The sequence below is a fragment of the Poecilia mexicana genome, unplaced genomic scaffold, assembly GCF_051168715.1.
Source record: "Poecilia mexicana isolate PSO_F unplaced genomic scaffold, ASM5116871v1 scaffold_1, whole genome shotgun sequence".
Classification (NCBI taxonomy): domain Eukaryota; kingdom Metazoa; phylum Chordata; class Actinopteri; order Cyprinodontiformes; family Poeciliidae; genus Poecilia; species Poecilia mexicana.
In genome coordinates, this window is record NW_028263370.1 from 8,778,361 (window position 1) to 8,800,361 (window position 22,001).

The window sequence follows — 22,001 nt, forward strand, 5'->3', positions numbered from 1 at the left end:
GTGTAAAACAGTAATTTATCAGTAACTGCTCACAACATTTTTACGCTACAAAGCCCTAAAATTGCTAAACGTTAGATTTGTTTTGCGAAGGTCGCCTCTTAATTTGCTTAATTGTTTTGGGGGTTTTTTGTTTGTAATCTGCTTTCACCAAACTAATTCTACTAATACGTCTAACTGTGTTCGTCTTAGACATAACTGTAATATGAAAAATATTTTTCCTGCTTTCTATCATTCATAAATCCCCTTTGCTCATCTGCGTTGCCATCCTGTTTTTTATTTTTATTTTTTTTTTGTGTGTGTGTGTGTTTTCCTGGGTCGTTTTTCATTCGTTCACTCATCGTCATGGCACTGACAGTGAGGTCCTGGAGATGAACAGATCAATTCGAGGCGGGAGTGCAGAGTGCCTACATACCAACAGGTACAAACACCATTCAGCTGTGTTTTAATGGTTGCCATCATACCTTAACAACTTCATCTTAACAGAAGTTTTTTTTTTTTTTGGTGTATAAGGAATGAGCTGAATGTTTCAGATTTTCTGCATCTGCATGAAATCAAAGGATTTTGCATTTGTACCTAGGTGCTGCAGCATACTTTGAATTTCTTTTTCAGAATTCTTTTAGATTTTCACTACTGCCTTATATATATGTATATATATCTATAAAACACAAAACACATTAATCAATATAAAAGTGGATTAGAAGCCTACCCTCTCCATGAGCTGAAAGAAGACAAAGCTTTCTTTCTCATTTCCCAGCATTTTCTCTGAGATATTTTCTCTATTTCCCGCTTTTTTTCTTGTCTTGCTTTCAATGTGCATGATTTCTACTCGTTCAACCAGGAGCATAGGTAGATACAGCAACACGCTCCCCCCCAAAATGCCCCTTTTAGTAAATGGTATCCATAAAGACATTTACAGGTAAGCGTTTTACACTCGGAAGGCAATCTTGTCTTTCCTTCCTTACTCTGTGCTTGTCTTATTTCAATTACTCATTTGTGAAATTGGTGAATCTTTTTGGTACAACAAGCCTCCCATTGTGTTGTTGTTGTGGTGAGAATGTTGCAGAAGCCGGTCTGGATTAATTCACCCATCACCAATTTGTACACCTCTTTCATACCTACGTGTTGCCCTTTCTTCTCTCCCTACTACAATTTCAGTGTTGTGAGCAAACCATCTTGTCCCCCTTTACTAAACCATTGTATATCAATTCATATCTTGCAAGGTATACATTTTAGTAAAGATGAGATAATTTAAAATATCTATATTTTCTAAAGAAAAACTACCACATTTCTACAGGTTTTGATTCGGACCCCATTTTGAGCCTTTTGACCAACTGACAAGAGAAACCAAAATAACTCTGAGGAGCTTTGATCACATTTATTGGAGGAATATAATGTTGCTTTAGTTTATTAAATAAATGCTCTTTAAATCAAACACAACCTGTACCATTTGTTGGTCCTGATTTATTGATGCTCACTACAGGTCGTCTCTTGGCAAATAGCTTCCAAACACTTTGCATAAAAAAAAAAAAAGCTATTTATTTCAAATGTTTGCATTTGGGGGTCTCAAGATTACGAACAGCAAATGTCAGAATTGCGAATGCCAATTCTACTGAATATTTCATTCCTCGACATGGAAAACTAATTGTCAGTGAAACACTCAGCATGTTCAAAACATGTTCTTTACCATCTTACCTGGAGTTGTGTGTTAGAGAGCTGAAACGAAATGAGGCAATGAGGTCTCAGGCTTCTCAGTTAAGAACCAAAATATAACCACAAAAAAAATGGAGACGAGTATCTGAGAAAATATATGAAATATAATATAGCAAGTATGAGAATAATTATGAAACATTTCTTTCAAACAAGACAAGATGCTAAAATTGAATGTGAAAAGCCAGAGATATATGGCGCTACAAGCAGTGCCACGCAGGTCTGAAGGCAAAGCTTGCTAAGCGTAGTCATTGCACTTACATATATCTAAGAGATATTGACTGTAGCATCCATTTCCACACTCTTAGCTTTTCCATTTTTTCATATCTGACTCAGCGTCAAATTAATCTGTCATCATCTGCACTACTGTACTCATATCTACATAACTACCATGAGGCAGAAACTCTCACATTGAACAGAATAAACTTCCTAGCTATAACCTTTTAAATTATATGTACATAGACTATTCAAATCTACAGTACTGTGGTTTTCTCTCAAGAAATAGATTTGTAGATTCTATTATGTAATAAGCATTACACATAATCTCCTACTAGATAAACTATCTCTATGCCTTTACGTAATGAAATCCTTGCTCTTATGTTGCAGATGGAATTTAGTTTAGCTTACGTGTTCATTTAGTATTTCCTGTATCTTAGAAATCTGAAGGGAATCTGAGCTTACAGAAAACTCACCTGCACTGAGTAATATGTCATTATGTAGCTACAGTGCTGGTTTCCCCCCTGATCATAAAACAAACTTTATTGTCAGACATTGATAGCCTGAAAGGATACAAATAAACAACAATTTTCAAATGAGGACGTAATTTATAAAGTGGAAAACTTAACAAAATCAGTCTAGCCCTAAGCGAAAAAGCAATCATCTTTTAAAACTGGTTGTTCTACCTGTGGTAGCAACAACTGCCATCAAGACTGTGATAAGTGGCAAAGAAATGTTTACATCACTGTGAAGGAACCTGCTACAGCCTCTCAGTCATATTTCAGTTAAAAGATTTATGGCCTTCCACAGTCAATCAAATATGTAGTAATCTTGGTAGTATTGACAAGCAGGGTGTGTGAGCAAGTTTTATTTTCATGCATTCATGTGCATGAAAATGCTTTAAGGTATATAAGGTATCCAGAGATGTGCAATAGATGTGACTAAAATCTCAAACCTTGATCCCCATAGTCCTCTAGGGGAGCAAGTCCTTTCTGTGGGGAGCAAAGATTGCGGAATGCTGCTTTACATATTGTTCTGGGTTTGTTTTTAACCTCCTGAATGAGTTTGCAGTGTGCTCTTAGAATAATTTTGTGAAGCCTCCTGTTCCTAGGTACATAGTCGAACTCAGCTTTCCAAAAAAATGTAGCTAAGCACAGTTAACTCATGATTTAACAAGGGAATAGTATGGTTCACTTTGCGGCAGGTTGGTTTGGCTTGTTGCTTTTTTCTCAGTAAATAAAATTACTTTTGTCTGATACTGAAATTGGTTTGATGATCTGATGCTTTTAGGTGCAAAGAAACCCCCCCCAAAAAAGCAAAACAAACAAACAAACCTGCTTTATCAGTAAGAAGACAAACATTTGTTCAGTGCACTTTATGCTTGATGTTGTGATGCAGATTTTCATTTCTTAACCCCACCTTTGTGTGTTTAGTTGCTGTTTCACTCTGTCACTTGCATGTGTCATTTTGTTTTCCTTTGCCTTTCTTTGCATGCGGGTGTTTGGCACACAGCTCCACCCTCCCTGCATGCCTAAAGAGTAAGCCATACACCAGACAAGAGGGGGGCGGCATCTTGCCTCGTAGCATCCTCACACACCGTGTTCTCAGGTTCACAGACGAGGTTACGGTTAGGTAAGAACAGAGCGAATTTCACACATTTCCACTCTCATTCTGCCACCAGTCGGACACATGGTTTTACTCTCAACTGACAGCTAATTCTGACATGTGAAGCATTACACCAGTTTTAAGTTAATGATCCACTTTTGTAATTAACAGTGCATTAAAAGATATCTGCACACAGCTTTTAAAATGCGAGGTTTTTGTGATTTAAAGAAGTTAAATAAAGATAAACCATTTCATTTTCCCTCTTTCCTTTGTAAAACTCAAAGGAAAAAAATATACTAAAGCTGTTGAGGAGAGATATAGATTGTTAACCAAACAATACTGTGTTTGGTTAAGTTTGTAAACTCTTTTAAAGTTGTACATGTGGCTTTGCTCAGGGTCACCCACCATATTTAGACTAAACACTTGGTATCTTGTAGAACGTCTCTGGTCAAGCTCAAATATGTGTGGTGTAGGAAGTCCTTAAACTTCCTGACAACTCATTCCAAAAGTTGAACACACAGGCACATGGTGAAGCATGGGGGTGGTAGCATCATGCTTCGTCATGTTTTTGTTTTGTAGCTTGGACTGAAGTCTTAGTTAGGATGGAGAGAGTAATGAACAATTTAAAAAAGAAAAATGTCCAATTTTGCCACAAACCTTCCGAGGTTCTAAGACAGCTGAGAATAAAAAAAATATACATTTTTCAGCACAAAGATGAATGTAAGCACATATCCAAATCAAGAGTAAAATTCTGGAATCTTCTACCCAGAAAACAAATTGCATCTGAAATGCTGAAATTGAATCAAAAGTTGTTTCAATCAGGTAAATTTCTGTTTCCGTTTTCCTCAAAAAGATGTAAGTTAATGTTTTAATTGAGTTTCACAGGTTTATGTCACCTTAAAAGTGGAAGGACTTCTGAAATGGTTTACCGTATACTTACTAAATGTTTTATTTCTTTATTTGTTTTTTTACATCACACAAACTTTGCACTGCAATTGGATGTATAAGTAAATTACTGGTGTTGAGATTTAAACAAATCATTATCTAATAACATCTACAACTAGTATTTAGATTTAAGATGAACAGATTTAGATTTTTTTGCTTTGAGCATCAAAACATCTGGCCGAGTGGAAATAAATTTCTTCCTACAGGCCTAATTCGCATCTGTACTTAAGACAAGAAAAACAAAGGCCAAGACAGAAGCGGTATTTTTTTAAATTTATTTATTTATTTATTTTTTTGGACACAAAAATTGAGAGACAAGAAATGAGATGATGAAGACGTAAGCAGGGAACCCATAAAATCGTAGGAGTTTTACTACCGTGAACTCCATTTATAATGTGAAAAAATTGAAGATGTGAAGAAACAAGGCTGCAAATTTGGAATGTATTAATCCCAATATTTATTAGAATTAGTGAAGAGCTATTTCATTCAAAATAGAAAAACGAAATAATGCTGTTAATAAATATTCCATCAAATAAATGAATGTCCCTATGACATAAAAAAATATATTTATTAAAAGTATTTTTTTTTGCTGCCAAAAGTGAAGGTAAGCCCTGAAACACACAAAATAAAGATCACAAATTAAGTCTATTATGAAATACATAATGAAATAAAAATGTGATTGACAAAATAATCTACGCATTAAAAATATACATTGTTTTTATTTCATGTGGGCATGTATTCACTTGATGGAGTGTTTATTATTTATTTATTAATAACAGTATTTATGTTTTTAATGCTGTGTAAAACAACCATTCACTGTTGCTGCGTTTGGTTTAGAATGCAAACAATTAGATCATGTCTTCCATTTTTTATTACTATGCAACCTGGAGAAGCTTTTACTCAAGTTTATTTTAACACCATCATATCATACGAGCCCATGAGTGCTCATCATTGCTGCTACTTCAGGGTTAATCAAGGTGAATAAAAGAAACCATTCAACTGAACCCCAGCTTAAATTTGTTGGTTTGTTTTTCTGTCCTTTTGCGGAAATGCATTCGTTTTTATGTGTTGTGTTGTTTCCATTTGTAAATTGCATTTGTTGATTCAAACATGACCCAATTACTTCTCAGTTTGCCTGTTTCCGTGTCGCTGCATGTTCTTTGTTTAGTTGCAGGATTGCCACTTCCAACATCATTGTTATACGATGGCATCCATTTAAAGCCACTTGACGTCAGAAAGTGAAATGGGACAAACACACAGACATATACAAAATATCTGTGAACCAATTACGAACTCATACAAACCAATCCTTCTGCCTCTGACACCTGGTTTCCATGGTAACTCATCAGCCTACCATCTCAGTGATCTCCCAGCATTTGGTTGCTAGGAATGACTTGCTATGATGAGTGTAGCAGCAGAGCCATTACATGTTACTGTGCCGACTGATTCTACCTCTCCCACCTCCACCATCTTCTTAAGTCTCTGTCTGTCCTTTCTCTCTCCTTCCTGCATTTTAATAAAACACTCTACTCTTTATCATCACACATTGTATCTAGCTGATTTTGGTTTTCTTATCTTTGTTTCTCTGCCTTGCTTTGCTGCCATTTTGTGGCGTTGCAGCGACCTGCAGCCGTCCCTGGACAGAGTGAGGAGTGCCAGCACCACATGTCTGAGACCAGACACCAACTTTCACTCCTCTGACAGAGACAGGTATCCGACAAAAAATGTGCAACGTGCGACTCGGGCAGCTCTACAGTGACTCTACATGAGTGTGTTTACAAGGACGGCGTGATCCAGTATTTATTGTTTTAAAGATTCTCCATGTTTTCACTCCATCTCATATCATGTGCCCTGCCCCCTCATAACTACATATTTTCTCTCCAAACTCGCACAAGAATGCTTTATGAAGAATATGAAAAACCTTTCTTCTCTCCAAGCAACTGGCATCTGTGGATGCAAACTGGTCCAGATTAACCATTACAGAAATAGTAGCTGCGGTATTTAAATACTTACTTACACTTTCCCAACATTGTCGAATTGAAGAATTGCAGAATCGTAAAGTTTGGATTTTATAGCAAAGCTAATTTGTTTCGCCGTGATTTCAGTCCTACGTTGTGCTGTGGAAAGTTATCTCAATTCACACTGGGGGAGTCCTTCAGATATAATTTTCAGGTTATGTGTTTGCATGTAAATGAGCTGGTATGAAAATTCAAAAGTACAGGCAAACACATACGATGAACTTTTTCTCAAGTAGTCCTGATGTGACTACAGATGGCTCGTGTCTCTTCTAGCTTTCTGATACTGTGCCATGAAGTGTGCAGTACATTCATGGCCTTTACTAACACAATCTCCTGGTGTTCTCACCCTGGAACGCTCCTCCTTCTCCTGCCCCTCTAGGTGCTCCAATTCTTTGCCCCGCAGGACTCCCCCAAGCCCCAGGATCTTAGTAGAGCACGTGGCCACAGAGGAAGAGAGGTATACCAGGCCTGCCCTCCCATCTGCTTTCTCCCTACTTCTTGCTTCTGCTTTGCTTTGCTGCTTAAACCTCCTTGACTTTTTCCTTCTGGAAGCACTACCTGTTGCTTAGAGCTCAAGCTTGATATCACAAACCTTGCGATCGATGCTGTTTCGTTCCCTTTTCTCGTAAAGACTTGTGCTCTGAAGCTGTGCAATTCCATATTTATTCTGCTGTAACTGCTTCTCTGCTGAACTCCCACTGTCATTTTCAACACTACTTTGGCTTTAAAGCACTTTATTTGGTTCAGCATTGTTATTAGGGAAGACAAAGAGTTTACATGATGTGCAGTTCTCAGTTAAATTGCTTTCATAATCCTCCCTAAAGAAGTACAGCATCAGTTTTGGGATCTTAGTTTTTTTTTTTTAATCCTCAGGCAACATTCAGCGCACATCTAAGGGGTGGCTGCTTTCCACACACTTTCTTTGTCTTTCTCTATGTTTTTTGGTTGTCAAAACAGGGAGAGTATTAATTCATCCAGTCTAAACTGTCTGTGGGAAAGCAGAAAGTGTCTTGAATTGGACAGGTAAGATCATTTTTGTCTTCACAGATTCATTCATTCATTCATTTGATCAGTTTCCTCTCCTCTCATTTTTATCATCACTTCATTCTTATAGCATCTAAACTGCTTGGTGAGATCTTTAAGTGCACACATGAAGTTGAATTGCCCCAGGCAATCAGTGCAAAAATCAGTGTGATATAAATCATTTTCAACAAGCCATCTTAAAAAAATAATGTAAACAACTCCTTTTACTTTTTCATATATTTTACTCTTTTTTTTGAGAGAGAGATCCCTGCCTCATAAACTATCAGAAACAAACTTTCAAGATTTTTGAAAATGTTTTGAATGTAAATCTGCCATAAGTGTGAATAATTGTGGGCTTAATAGTAATTAAAATGAAATGAACTGTTTATTCAAAGTTGTATTCATCAGATTTTAGCAGCCTTTATAACATTAATATTTTAATAGAAAGTTTTAGAACACAATTCTTGGACAAAGTCTACCAATTTTATTGTGTAATGTGATACAGTATAATAAAATATAGTGGATCTACAACTGATCTCACAACTCTATAAATGTAAGAAGGTTTGGTGAGTGTGACAGACAAATAATGTGAGATAAATCAAAATTGCAGATTTTGATTTATCTCAAAATTAAAAAGTACCCCCATGTGCCGTTGTGTAGTCTGCATTCACAGGCAGACTGGCATTTGATAGTGATATTAAGTGATGAGAGGGCAATTCATTTCATCATGTAGTGGCAGTTCCCACCTTCAGGGAGCTTTCAGTTGTGTGTTTAGGTCATTTGCAGTTTAAGCTTACATGTTGAACGTTTACAGCCATCTGTTGAACCCCAAGCAGCTCCTGGTATGTTTGGTGCAAATCATTATGAGATGGTCAGAGCTGGTACAAAATGGAGCAGCAGCCATAATGTTTTTCCTGACTGATACCAAATTCATTTCTGATAATGTGGGCTTTGTTTTTGACTCTTTCTGATGTTATTTATAAGGACTATAGAGAAAATTTCCTGTGGGTTCTGAGACCAGAGGTTGATGTTTTTAATACAAAAAAATATATATAAACGATTTTCCCAATCGTATGCATCACACGATATGTCCCTAAAATGTAACGGATCTTTGTCCAACTCAAAAAATTTGCCTTGAGGTTCACGGTGTTGGCTGATGCATTTAGAGACTAAATATGGTGAAAGTGTTTCATTTTGTTACAGTTAATGAAGCAGGAAAGTAGAATCTCAGCACAATCTTTACGCAATTGATTGGTGCATCTCTTGTAAAAAAATAAAAAATAAAAAAAAAACATCTGCTAGAAGCGAATACTACGAGTCTTACCCTAATGTCTGTCACATTATTTCTTAGTTCACAATAGTCACAATCACACTAACATGTATTTGCGGGGTTGTTGTATGAAACACCAGAACCCAAGAGGAGTGAAACATTTTTCTTGAGGTATTTTTTTTTTGCTCTCTTTAGATAGTTTGGTATTCTTTTTTTATCTTTTTTTTTTTTTTATTTGCTGCCAGCAGTCGAATTCAGCCCACCTCTATCCTAAGGGGCAGTAGAAGAAGAGGGGGCCCCCTGAGGCCCTTTGTACAGACAGTGCTGTCAGGTTCCTGTCCTAACTCGCCGCGGCCGGAGAGGTGCATGTTGTTACCTGTGTTGATCTTTTCCTCCCCCTGTGTGTGCTTGTGTTCATGTTTTCAAGCAGGTATTCCCCCCTCCCCCCTTTGTGCTCTTCTAGGATGTGTGTAGCCTTGACTGTGTAGAGAACATACCCAGAAAATTGTCCTTTACTCCTTTTCCTTCTCTCCTAACTTTATTGTCTGCAGATGTCATTTTGTTGCTCCTGTGATTCCATTTTTAAATATGTCAATATTTAATTTTGGGACTAGACATGTGTCATCATTCCACCTGTTTTCTTGTCTTTGATGCTTATTGTTAGAGCACACCCACACGGCAGCCCTTCTCCTCCAACTGTGTTATCCGGTCGAAGGGGTCGGCAGCTTCCACAGCTCCCTGCGAAGAGCAGCAGCATAGAGCACGGTATGTTTCTCAAGCCATAAAAGCAAAACAGAAAAAATCTATACGAACAGTTTAAAGCTACACCAAAGTCAACGTTTGGCAACGAAGCTTTACATTAAGTTTATAAGTTAAGAGCGCTGCGCCCTGTCTCTACTAAGATGGTCTGGAGAATGTAAAAGGATGCAAATATGTTGTTTTTATCTTTTATCGTAATTTTAATTTTATTTATCCTTTGATTTTTAAATATATATTCCACTATGGATTCACTGTGACCATATTTAAGATTGCTAATGCAGGGTCAAAATGGCATGAAAATTTTTTTTCTCTTTGTACATATGAGGATTATCAATCAATATGTTTTTCAAGGTAGCATTTTTTTTTTACTCTCTTTTTAAAGCTTTATTTATCTTCTTATTTTGTATCAGCCCTAGCAGTGGAGGAGCGAGCCCGACAGCTGCCAATGAAAGTACATTCCTACCGGCCTTCAGCCTCCCACAACTCTCAAACAGACCTCAAGACCAAACGGGAGGTATGCATCTCCAACTCGTCTTCTTCTGATCACTTTTTTCAGAATGTAGGCGTTTGATCCCTAGTTTGGCATAAGTCAGATTAACCCGCCAGAGCTTTGATTGCAGATGTACGCAGAGCAGAGGCGCAGCAGTGACAACATGTCGGCCAGGTCTTCGGACAGCGACATGAGCGACGTGTCGGCTCTCTCCCGTGCCAGCAGTGCCTCTCGTCTCAGTAGCACCAGTTACATGTCTATACAATCAGAGCGGCCCGGAGGACGACTCAGGTCAGTTCTTTTTGGGCGCATGCTCTGGTCGCAATCTAAACAATATTTTACTTTTTTTTTTTTTTTTTTTAAACTGCATGCTAATCACAGTTTTTTTTTTTTTTTGTGAATGTTGCATGCTTCCGCTCCTCTGCATGATTCGTCTCCTCTGTGACACACATCATCACGTACAAACAATCACGCAAACTCACCAAATGGGACAACTTAAAAACAAACTTAGATCAAAGTCTTTAGAGGAGGACAAAAAAGACAGGAGGATATCGTGGGAGGTGAACGGAGAGGAGGAGAAAGAGAGGGAAGCAGGAAAGAGACGCTTCTCTCAGGAGTTGAAACGCAGAAGACACACGGTAGCAGGAGATACAAGGGAGTCCAGGTAACAATAATTCTCCACCTCCTCTAAAATCAATCTTTCCCTCCCTTATGACTGAGGAAAAACACCATCGTTATGTAATCTACTGAATAACGTTAAACTGAACATAAATGAAATAGATCTGATTGTCTGCACATTAACACATTAAATATTATTTGTAGGTTTACTATATTTGAATGAGTGGATGCAGTGATTTCCACCAGCGTCAAGACTCTTTATCACACGTAGCTGTCCGAAAGCCTGATGACAAACAGCATCCAATGCTGAACTCAACTAATAAATTATCTGAAAATAAGCAAGAACTGAAGCGAAACTAAACATAAGCAAACCACGATTAGGCTCAGCTGACGTCAAGCTGATATGAAAAGGACATTTTGAACTCAAACACACACACACACAGTGCTGGCTGACCAGAAGCAGGGCACTGACAGGGACAAATGACCCAATCCCAGTGGTCCTCCATGGGTCAGGTGGTGATGTAGTGCAGCTTATTAGCTGGCAAATGTATTGAAGTCTGGGAAAGTGAGAGAAGGTGACCCTGTTCTTTACAGTCCAAACGATTTCATGGATAAGCAGAAACTCTCACACTTTAAAGAGTCAGAGGTGAGAGGAGTCCGTTTGAGTGTGAAGACTTTAAACGATACCAGGTATTTCCATATCCCTGTTTTAGCGCTTGTTCCTCTATTAATACGACTGCTGCTGAAAGAGCCGTTTCTTTAAACTTTACCATGTTGTCTTCAATATTGCAGACTAGCTCTCCATCACTTGCGTCCTTCTACACATAGTTCAGTTTTGATCTTTTATTTCAGGTTACCTTTTTCCACTTCTTCTGTGTCCTCTACAAGACTTGTGCGGCTAACTAGGCATCGTTCACCCACTTTAGCTGGGGATCTAATTAGATGTATTCTGAAGGCAATAAGGTTGTTATTGTCTGTGTTCATGGATTCTGTTATCTGCTTCAGGACAGTTTGTCCAACTTCATGGAAGGAGAAGGAAACAGAGAAGACGTGGGATTACACAAACACATACCACATTCACTTTTATTGCTTTTTTTGTACACAACCTTCCATCAGCTGTCCTTCTCTAATTGCCTGTGCAATTGGCATTTTAAGTAATTGAATGTAATTTTATTTATTTTTTATTTTTTGCTTTATTTTTTGCTGGAAAAAAAAAATTGTTTAGCATACCAGGGATTTCATTAGTGCCGAAGTGTTTGTTCTGGGATTTGACAAAATGAGACCATGGAAGATTATTTCAAAACCTTCTCCATAAACCTCAACACCCACTTCATTCGCAATTTGGTTGAAAAACAGACAAATCGGTTCTAAGAAAACTAAAAATAAATCTGATCATGCCGTTCCAAAATTGTTTTCTTCTCATGAATTCATCCCTTTGATCATTTGGATGTACAATATGTTTGGTATCACTGTTATGCTGAAAATGTGAATCACTCTTCATCTTCATTTCACTAGTCGACAACAGTAAGATTGGGGACAAATCTGCCTCGACAAAAACACTATTTCCATCTAAAGAAAAACAAATCACAAACATTCAGAAAAGAGCCACGAAATAGCTGGACAGTCCTTTGGTATTTTCAGTTGCTGTTGGCCTTCCTGACCAGTTTCAGTCTCATAATCAGCTATTTTTCAATATATTTTGTCCACTTCCCCTGACAGATACCTTTGTGCACTAATTTGTTCCTTTGTAACATCTTTGTAAACATTGGTTATCTAAAAGAAGCTGATAAATAACAAGAAAATCCAACAGGAACGTCTAAACTTTATTTCTATTCCTGTTGCTTTACTTTATTGCAGCTCTGAATTCAAAATGATTGAATTCTAAAAAGAAATCAAAACATTCTTCACCACAAGGTTATTGTAGTTCTTTTTTTTCTTTTTTCACAAATAAATTATGTTTTTCTGTTAAATTGTACAGGATAATTGATCCACTATCTGCAGAAAAGGTTTTGAAATTATGAAACAAAGTGTCACTTTTTGACATAATAAAGCATGGCCTTTTAAAGACTGTGCACTTTCGAGATCAACTGTTATACACACTCAAAGTACCTTTGAGAGATTGAGCTGAACATTACAAAAATGCAAAAACTACATGTTTGCACTGAAATCTTATTTGTCCTTTTGTCCATGTGTTTATGTATTTGTGCACCTCCCTCCCACCCCCACCCCTGCATGTCTTAGATCTCTCCTTGCATGCCTTCTGTGCTGTGACTGCCCGGACCCCCTCCATCCTCAAGACCAGGACCTTCCCCTTCCATCCTACCCATCCTCTGCCAGAAATTCTCTAACTCCCCTGCAGGAGGCAGTGGAGAGGCCTCAAACCACACTCCCTCTTTCCTCCCTCTGCCCGGCTCCTCTGGGTCATTGGACTGTAGCTGTCAGGGAGCCACTGGGAGCGGAAAGTCTGAGTGAAAGAGGCAGTGTGGCTGCGCTGTCCTGCAGCACACTGACGCCCTCCGAGGGGATCGACGTGCGCTGGCTCCTCCAAAACCCTAGGAGGCGGCATCGCTCACGTTACTGCTGCTGCTGCTGCTCGTGTTTAGTGCAATGTTTAAGAAGAAACTTGAACTTATAACATCATGGCCTTTTGGTTAATGAACACTCTTTTTCAGTCCTACCACAACTGTAAACTTGAGTTATGTTCATTTAAAACAGAAGGTGTATTCTATTTGGTTCCCACTTGGCACAATAAACAGCAGTTCACTTTTTATTTTGCTCCTGCTATTTTATGTTATCCCAGGTTATTGGAACGTTATTGTGTACATTAATTAAGAGCACACTCAATAACCCCAACAGGGTCCTAGATTTATCCAGAGTCCTCTACCTTACAGTCGGCAGATGCGATCTTCTATGGGTCGGAACATGATGAAGAGCTCCAGTGTGAGCGGTGAGATCTACACGCAGGAGCGCACAGACGGCAGCCAATCAGACACCGCTTTGGGCACCGTAAGCGGTGGCAGCAAGAAGAGACGCTCCAGCATCAGCGCTCGCTTCGTGGCCATCGTCGGCAAGAACCGCAGCCGCAGCACCTCACAGATCAGCGACCCTGGTGAGTCGCACACACTAACTGTTCAAACTTTGTATCACTATTGTCCTCTAAAACAGGATTACGTAGCCCTCAAGGTTTAGTCATAATTTGAATGCCTCGTCTTTGATCACCTGGACATCAGAAGAAATTTGGGGAATTATTTATAAAATTAAAAATTCCGGTGAAAACAGTAGAAATTTTGTGGATAGGGTTTTGGGTAACATCTATGTCATCATGTGGAGATTTTAGTCCCTGGGTGTCTTCACAGTTTTATTCTTCACTGACAAAATGTGTTGTCAGCAATTGACTCAATATCAAGTTGTAAAAAGACACAAGTTTTCTATTGTGTTCCTTTTAACCTTGATTTTTAATACTTTTTTTTATAATTTGGGAAAGGAGAATAAGAACGGTTGTACTTATTTAGAAGACTGCATTTAAGTTCTATTTTAAGCTCTACAATGTTACTTAAATTATTGGATATAATGATGATTTAAAACATCCTAAATGTTTGTTCTCATAGGAATAGTCTTGATGATTTGTCCTGACAAATTAAAACACACTTTAGTCCAGACCCAGAAAATTGAAAGTGTTCTTTCCTTCCGAAGAAGACAAAATCTTCTGCTGCCTTAGAGTTTAAATGTCCAGCATCCACTCTTTCCACTGAGGGCATGTAGAATGAAAGCCAGACTCTGCCTTTCTCTTCTTTGTTCCTGGCATAAAAAGCTATTAAAAAGCACTTGGCCTGGGGGGGGGGATAGGAGGTTGGTTCTCCTACTTTCGCTGTTTCATCTCTGATGTAGAGATGGGAGAAAAAAGAGAGAGAGAGAGAGAGAGAGACGGGACAGAGTCCAACACTAATTCATAGAAAAATCTATTTTGGTCATGATGGATGACAGCAACATCAGGTAAGGCTGTAACCTCGTTTTACTGGATTCATATGGTTGAAGCTGATTTTTATCCTCCAGCTATTTCATGCTTTTGGACGTTTTGCGACTAACGGACTGTTTTGATTTGCAACTCGTAGAATGAACTAGAATCTAAATTAGTTTATTCAAATGTATTGCTGCATATTTAATGTCTGTCTTCTGTTGTGTAAATTAAATAGTAGCAGCATTCACGTCCCTTATACACTTTCGTATTGAATCTGTGAAATGTTATAGATCTTATTGGGATCTTGTGTTATAGACCAACACAAAGCAGGGCATAATTCTGAAGTGAAAGGAAAAGGAGATATGGCTTTCAAACAATAAAAATCTGACATGTGGAAATGTTCAAGGAGTGGGAATGCTGCAGCTTTTTACTGTAGGCATTGTGGTTTATTTTGTTTTGTTTAATATTTATATTCCCTGGATTACATGGATTGTACATGTACAAGTAGAAATCACTTAGAAAGTCAGAGAATTCGGCTTAAAAGATGTTGGCAAAATGTTGCGTTTTTGTCATCAACAAACATGTTCTGCAGTATTAAAATATTGTTTTGAAAGAGATTTACACACGAAGTCCATGCTTTCGGTCCAAAGCATGGGCTGAAATGCAACAATTTTAATCAAAACTGCAGACTTGGATCATTCTGGATCAGTCTCTCTGCCTGACCTCGGAAGCTTGTGTGTATCACGTTGAATTAGAAGGCCGTAAACTGTTGGATTAAAAGTTTTTTTTGCTCTTGCCTCTTTTCTATCTTTTTTTTTTTTTTTTTTTTTTTCTAGAGGGGAAGACTAAAAGGGAAAAGGGCATCCAGAGGAGCACAGAGACCGGCATGGCCGTGGAGCTTTCCAGGAACATGAGCCGCCAGGCCAGCAGAGACTCCAACAACGGCAGCATGAACAGCTGCAACTCTGAGGGAAAGTAAGTGAACCACAAATCTCCTCCTGAAAAACAGATGAGATTTATCAGTGACCTACCTGAACTTCGTGAGGAACAAATTTGCTCTGTTTTGTTTGTGTTTTCTGTATTAGTTTCTGTGTTAGTTTAAATCTGGGTGCCAGCAGCCAGTTCAGCGATTTCCTGGATGGACTGGGACCAGCACAGTTGGTGGGCAGGCAAACTCTGGCTACTCCTGCAATAGGTACTAAATTGTCACACTTGTCTCTGCCGTTGTCTTTTTATTCAGCTTATTATTTCTCTTCTCATTTATTTGTCCCATCTATGCTATAAATTGCTCTCTCTCCTCCCATTGCTATAAGTCTTTCTCATCTTGTCTACCTGTCTTTTCTTCTTCTCTCATGACTAATTTTGTTAGTTTTTAAATATGTTTGTTTATTTAAATATGTGTAGTTCTTTGTTCAGTTCTAATTTAGTTTTTAGTTATTTGTTTTGTTTCTCTAAAGATTTTTTTTTTTTCCATTTGGTTATTTTTTGACGATACCTGCTATCAGTTGTCTTGTCTTTAGACATGTAGATGTCTTTTTCTCTGTCCAGTCATTAACCACTTCAGGAGCTTCCCATTGTCTTAGCAAAGCTCTGAGGTAACAGCTTAGCTGCTGTCCTGTTTGGTCTGGGTTCACAGCATCACATCATTGTCTCCTTTCATCATTTGAACCACTTGTCGTTCCTCTCAGCAAGCGTTGCTCTCTCATTACTCAGGTGACATTCAGATTGGAATGATAGAGAAAAAAGGGCAGCTGGAGGTGGAGGTCATCAGAGCTCGAGGACTCGTACAAAAGCCAGGATCCAAATCTCTGCCTGGTAAGAACCTGCACCTGATAACACCCAGCTACTGCTTCTGCAGATGATTTGCAGACATGCCCTGTACTCACATTATGGGCAATAGCTGCTTCTTTAGCCCTGGTCCAACAACTCTCGTTTTTTTGACTTTGTTTGCTGATTGTTTGCAAAGCCGTTTTTTTTGCTCACAGTCGTATGATAAAACTCAAATAGCAGCTGGTACATCAAGCGTTTTGGTACTGCCAAGAACTCTTTTGAGTTTGCATTTGCAAAAACTGATGTTTTTTTTTTTTTTTTCATTCTTAGCCAGTTGCCCAAGCCCAGTCATATTGAGTATGGGTGACATTTGTGAGCATACGTTTTCAGAGTAAAGAGTGCCGAATGCAAATGCATGGCACACCTTTCAGACTGTTAATTTTAAAAGCCAGTTGAAAATCCTGTATTTAACAATTGTGCACTCATTTGTGTTGGTCTTTCACATTAAATCCCAATAACATTGAAGGGTGTGACCGTGACATTCCAAAATATGAAAAAACTTCAGTATGCATTTTGCGAGACACTGTAGGTGCTCTGCTCTCTTTTGCTTTACAATGTTTATATGGTCTGAATACAAACATTTTTTTTTTCTTCCAATTATAATTATAAATTGTATTTATTTTATTTTATTTTTTAGAAAATCTGGATCAGCTTGTATTTTCAGACCATTTTATTGTTTTTCTATTCTTTAGCTCCATATGTCAAAGTCTACCTGCTGAATAATGGAGCATATGTAGCCAAAAAGAAAACTAAGATTGCACGGAAAACACTTGACCCCCTGTACCAGCAAGCACTGCTGTTTGAGGAGAGCCCACAGGGGAAAGTCCTACAGGTGAGTGCCATATTGTTTTTTTTTCCTCCTCATCACATGATTGAGCTGAGTAGCTTAAAGCACGTCTTCCCCCTCAGGTTATCGTCTGGGGTGACTATGGCAGGATGGACCATAAAAGTTTCATGGGAGTTGCACAGATCCTGCTGGATGAGTTGGACTTGTCAAACACAGTCATTGGTTGGTACAAGCTGTTCCCTCCGTCCTCTTTGGTCGATCCGACGCTGGCATCCCTGACGCGGAGAGCTTCCCAATCATCTCTTGACAGCTCCTCGGGACCGCCTGGTGTTCGAACCTAGTGGACCAACAGTGCTACACTATCCCTCGAAGGAAAGGGGGGGGAAAAAAAAAAAGAAACTTAAGAAAAGAAACTGAAGAGAGAGGCCCATACAATAAAAGGTAGAACCATAGAACAACAACAATCAGAAACGGTCACAGCCAGAAAGCTTTGTTGAAACCTGACAATCACTCCTGCCGCAGTTATTTTTGTCTGTCGTAGGGAGCGTCATATTTCGGTGTTTTGTTTCCATTCAAAGAAAAATATCATGGTTTATCTCTTGCTCTCCGGTCGGAATATGATAGCTATGAGTGTCGGTGAATCAAAAAGAAACAGGGTGGTTTTTAACCGAATCAACCTAGCAAAGAAATGTACGTAAGCATTGGAATGTATGGCCTCGTGACAGAGGTAAAATCCCTTCGCTGACTGCAGGGGGCGCAGTCCTTTCTGCAGCGGCCTCCTCCAGAAGCCCATCAGACTGCCGGTACTCCTGCTCTCTCTCCCCGTCAGGATGCCGCCCTGCCCTCCCCCGCATGGGTGTTCAGTCTGGAAGCACAGGGCCTTCTTCTGGTGCCTAGATCACTGGTCCCTTTCTTTGTCAAGATGTTCTCTTTTCAACATGTTTACCATGGCTACTCTTGGGCCATAGTCTTTTAAGAGTGAATTCTGTGGCGTTCCTTTCTTTCCTTTTGTTACTACAGGCACAAAATGTTTTTGCAGTGTGCAAAATGTTCATGATATGTGGTCAGTCTGAAGTGTGCATGATGAAAAAAAGAGATTTTTAAAGGACACAAAATTTAGTCTGCAGCTCTTCTCCGGGATGATGGGTAATAATAAAATGGTCCGCCATTTTGCCTCTGTTCTTTCACTGAGTTCACCTGGAAATTTCCTGGGTGCAACAATGGAGATCTTGCTGCACGTAGTAAAGCCTCATTTGTCAAATACTGAAATAGATTTGGGTGCAGAAGTTGTAGAAGAAGTCCCACGTGTGACCCGTGAAACTGTAACAATCCTTGACAATTCAACCTGATACTGATAATCCTGGTGGCTGGAGAACGTCATGTATATACCACACTCTTACTTTTTCAACGTTTTGGTAATTTCAGTTACAGAATGCAATAGAGAAGCAAAAATTGTCTAATTCAAATTTTTTGGATTTTAAAGTTGCAGCCTCACAACAGGGATGGTAAAACCAGATATTTTTCCAAGGGGAATACATTCCTGCAAATGCCGTGTCACGCATTTTCATTTTAATTGTTCTTTCCAAAACATAAGTATTGAACAGTCACCCATTAGACATGCAGCATGTGGTCCACTCTGCCATAAACAGCCCTTTGACCCGAATCAGTCCATCACATGGCAGAGGCACCACATTAAACGTGACTGTCCTGCGCAGTGTTGCTCAGAGCTGCACGGGCTAAAATGAGTTCCCACACTTTTTTGGATATGTATTGCAGAGATCCTCCTGTTGATCCAAACCGACCCCTACTCAAGAAGCTCAAAGTATTCCTCACTGAACCTCAAGTCTTTTTGTTTACAATGTTTTTTTGCATGTTCTAGGAGAAGAAATTGCAGAATCACAGACAGGAGAATCTTGCAGAATATGCCATTCATTCCCCTAAAACCTCTCCTTTCTCGGAGATGCAGCAAACTTCCTAATGATCCTCCAAGAGTGTTGCCAAGGAAATGAGCCGAGAATGGGGGCAAAATGATGGACGAAGCAGTGACATGTCTTAGATTTTTACACCTGATAATGAGATCAATGTTCAACCACTTGTCTTTGTTTAATTGTGTTGTAGGGGGTTGACAAATAAATCAAGGTTATGTCACTTTGAAATGTCCAAGGGATATAGTATCACTGTCAGATAAAATAAATAAATAAATAAATAAATGCTATTGTTCACCTATGCCAGAGCTGGATTGGACCATGTAACTTTTCACATTTCTGAGGGAGTGCCTTCCCTCACCCCAGCACGTTAAAAGGTTTTTATTCAAAGCTTAGTTTATCTTGTTTATAATACAAGCACAAGAGCTTGATTTTTTACTAGAAAAAGTTTAACTTTTCAAAAAAAAAAAACAACCAAGCAAAACATGTAGTTATGAAAATGGAAAAAAAAAAAAAAAAAAAAAAAAGCAACAATCCCGTTGGTTCAGGTTACTTATTTTGTCTCGAAGCAGAAAAGAAGAATAGATCGCAGTTTCCTCATGCATCTCACTCATCTGCCAGTCTCGTCTGCAGACACCTCCCGCCACCACGTGGGGAGGACTTGGGAATGAGTTCCAAGCTGCATGCACTTCTTTTTCTTTGCATTTTTTCTTTTTCTTTTTTTTTTTTCTTCTTTTTTTGTAAAACCAATACAGGAAAAAAAAAAAAAAAGACACTGACCTTGACGCGTGTTAGTTCCACGTACTGTAGGGCCGCTTGTATGTTGCATGCAGTTGTACAGTTTTGCTCGTACTTGAATATTAAAGAGATAAAAACCAAGAAGCCATTCCCATATCGCAAAAGACATTTGAACTCAGCTGGAGTCTGTTCCACGTCCCTCTGTCTGGTGCTGAGTGTCTCTCAAACTGAAACCCGAGATTATGCTGATGTCTTTCCCTGATCCTCTAGAAGATGTACTGTACTGTACAGTCATACTGAGCAGAGCTCACAGCCCCTCTTACTATTATTATTATTATTCCACTTCACAGTATACCTCACAGGGGGCTGAGGTGATGTATGAATACTAAATATGTACAAATAACATCAAAACTATGTGGAGATAATTATGTTTTAAAATAATTTCAGATATGGTGACACGTGGGCTTTTAAGTTATACAGCGAATAAACAGAGAATCATATTATTCAACAGCCGACTATCGATTACTGTAAAAGGGGCCAAGTCACTACATACAATTGGGGACCATGCAGATGGACGCATCGAGGTAATGGGCTACAAGGTGTTATACAGTCTGAACACTGAAACCCCGAAAGGGCCAAGTTCAATCCGTCTTCACAAGCGTTTTCTTTGCATCGTCTGGTGAAGCCCCCCCCCTCCTCCTCTCCCTCAACACCCTTCTTTTTGTCAGTATTAACAGGAGAGAGAAAAAAGAAAATCGATAATTGTTTACAATCTTCTGTGTTCCACTGAAGCAATGAGAAAATTAGAGAATAGTAAAGCATTCACTGCAACAATTATTGTTTGTATAACAGATGTGGCTCAAATGATGTGTATGTTTTATATATATATACATATATATATATATATAAAAAAAGTTCATTTTTATTATTTACAAATAAAAAAACGAATGTGTGGAAAAAAAAAATGTATCGTTTGAGTTTTTGCCAAGCGTAAGTGTTCTGTCGCCAATTTTAGTCATTTTAAAATGAGACGTGTATTGTCACTTTACTTTTTGAAGTTGATCAGTGTAAAATTTTATAAGATTTTCAAACCCTACATACATAACATTTATGTATATAGGATTTACGTAAATCCTATATACATAACATTTATGTATATAGGATTTACGTAAATCCTATATACATGCACCTACAGCACAATTATACGCTACTTTGTACTGGTCTTCAACATAAAATCCTAGTAAAGTACATTAACGACTGTGTGTGAAAAATGTGAACAGCTGCAAAGGGTATGAATACTTCTGAAAAGTACAGTAAGTCAACTAACTAAGGGTTTTCTTAAATGAGAGATTTTTTTTTTTTTTTTTTGGCTAATGCTTTGGAGAGTGCTTCATGAAAACAAGCCTACAGGAGTGGAGCATGGCAGAGTGGTAACAATGGGCCTGAAGTGAGAACTGAGTGCTTGTTAGATGTGATCTGAACAGGAAGAGGAAGCCCAACACCACGTCTCCACCTTATTCTTACCGCTCAGCTGTGAATGATGTCACCAGCATTAATTTGACTCCACCCTGGCACACTGGGGGAACGCTGCAGCATGCATATACGCATACACACACACATATAGCCTAACCCTCATATGAGTCACTGAAGCAAAGCAATTACACACTTCAAGAATTGTTGCACAATTTTAGCACTTGCTATTCTTTTCTCTTTTTAGTCACTATTCTGTTCTTGAGCAGCGTTACACTTTTCTGCTGACCTTACACAATGCAGCTAACATTTGAAGCATTGTTTTCTCCTCTGGGGGAAAATATTTTTTTTTTTACAAAAAAAAAAAAAAGAAGAAAAAAAGAAAAACTCCTCTAGACTTTAAACGGGGAGAAAATGTTGAAACTGCCTTTGCATATGGGAAAAGTAGGAAGCATGATAGTTTCAGTCATGTTCAAGCAGTGTTGTGTTCAAGACCACCCAACCCGAGACCAAGACAAGACCAAGACCAGAGTGTATCGAGACCGAGACAAGACCAAGACTTTTGGGGTCCGAGACCAAGTCAAGACCAAGACCGAGGGGAGTCGAGACCGAGTCAAGACCAAGACCAGCGGCCCGCGCTAC

The 22,001-nt window shown here is 38.7% G+C and overlaps 1 protein-coding gene and 1 long non-coding RNA gene across 2 annotated transcripts; both read left to right on the plus strand.

The window, feature by feature from the left end:
• Window positions 1-8,244: 8,244 nt before the first annotated feature.
• On the plus strand, window positions 8,245-13,419 carry LOC148161080 (uncharacterized). Its single transcript, XR_015762387.1, has 2 exons — window positions 8,245-10,697; window positions 12,893-13,419. It is a non-coding gene; the product is annotated as an uncharacterized LOC148161080 (long non-coding RNA).
• Window positions 13,420-14,781: 1,362 nt separating this feature from the next.
• LOC106918417 (regulating synaptic membrane exocytosis protein 3-like) lies at window positions 14,782-17,625 on the plus strand. The gene is made up of 5 exons (XM_088003946.1): window positions 14,782-15,584; window positions 15,707-15,804; window positions 16,323-16,424; window positions 17,132-17,271; window positions 17,349-17,625. The coding sequence occupies exons 1-5, from the start codon at window positions 15,496-15,498 to the stop codon at window positions 17,565-17,567; spliced, it is 648 nt and encodes a 215-aa protein (XP_087860072.1). The 5' UTR covers window positions 14,782-15,495; the 3' UTR covers window positions 17,568-17,625.
• Window positions 17,626-22,001: the final 4,376 nt, after the last annotated feature.

Coding starts and splice junctions, on each gene's coding strand:
- LOC106918417 (XM_088003946.1), top strand. CDS start 15,496: ATGGCCGTGGAGCTTTCCAGGAACATGAGCCGCCAGGCCAGCAGAGAC. Junction 15,805..16,322: donor TCTGGCTACTCCTGCAATAG/GTACTAAATTGT, acceptor CTCATTACTCAG/GTGACATTCAGATTGGAATG. Junction 17,272..17,348: donor CACAGGGGAAAGTCCTACAG/GTGAGTGCCATA, acceptor CTTCCCCCTCAG/GTTATCGTCTGGGGTGACTA.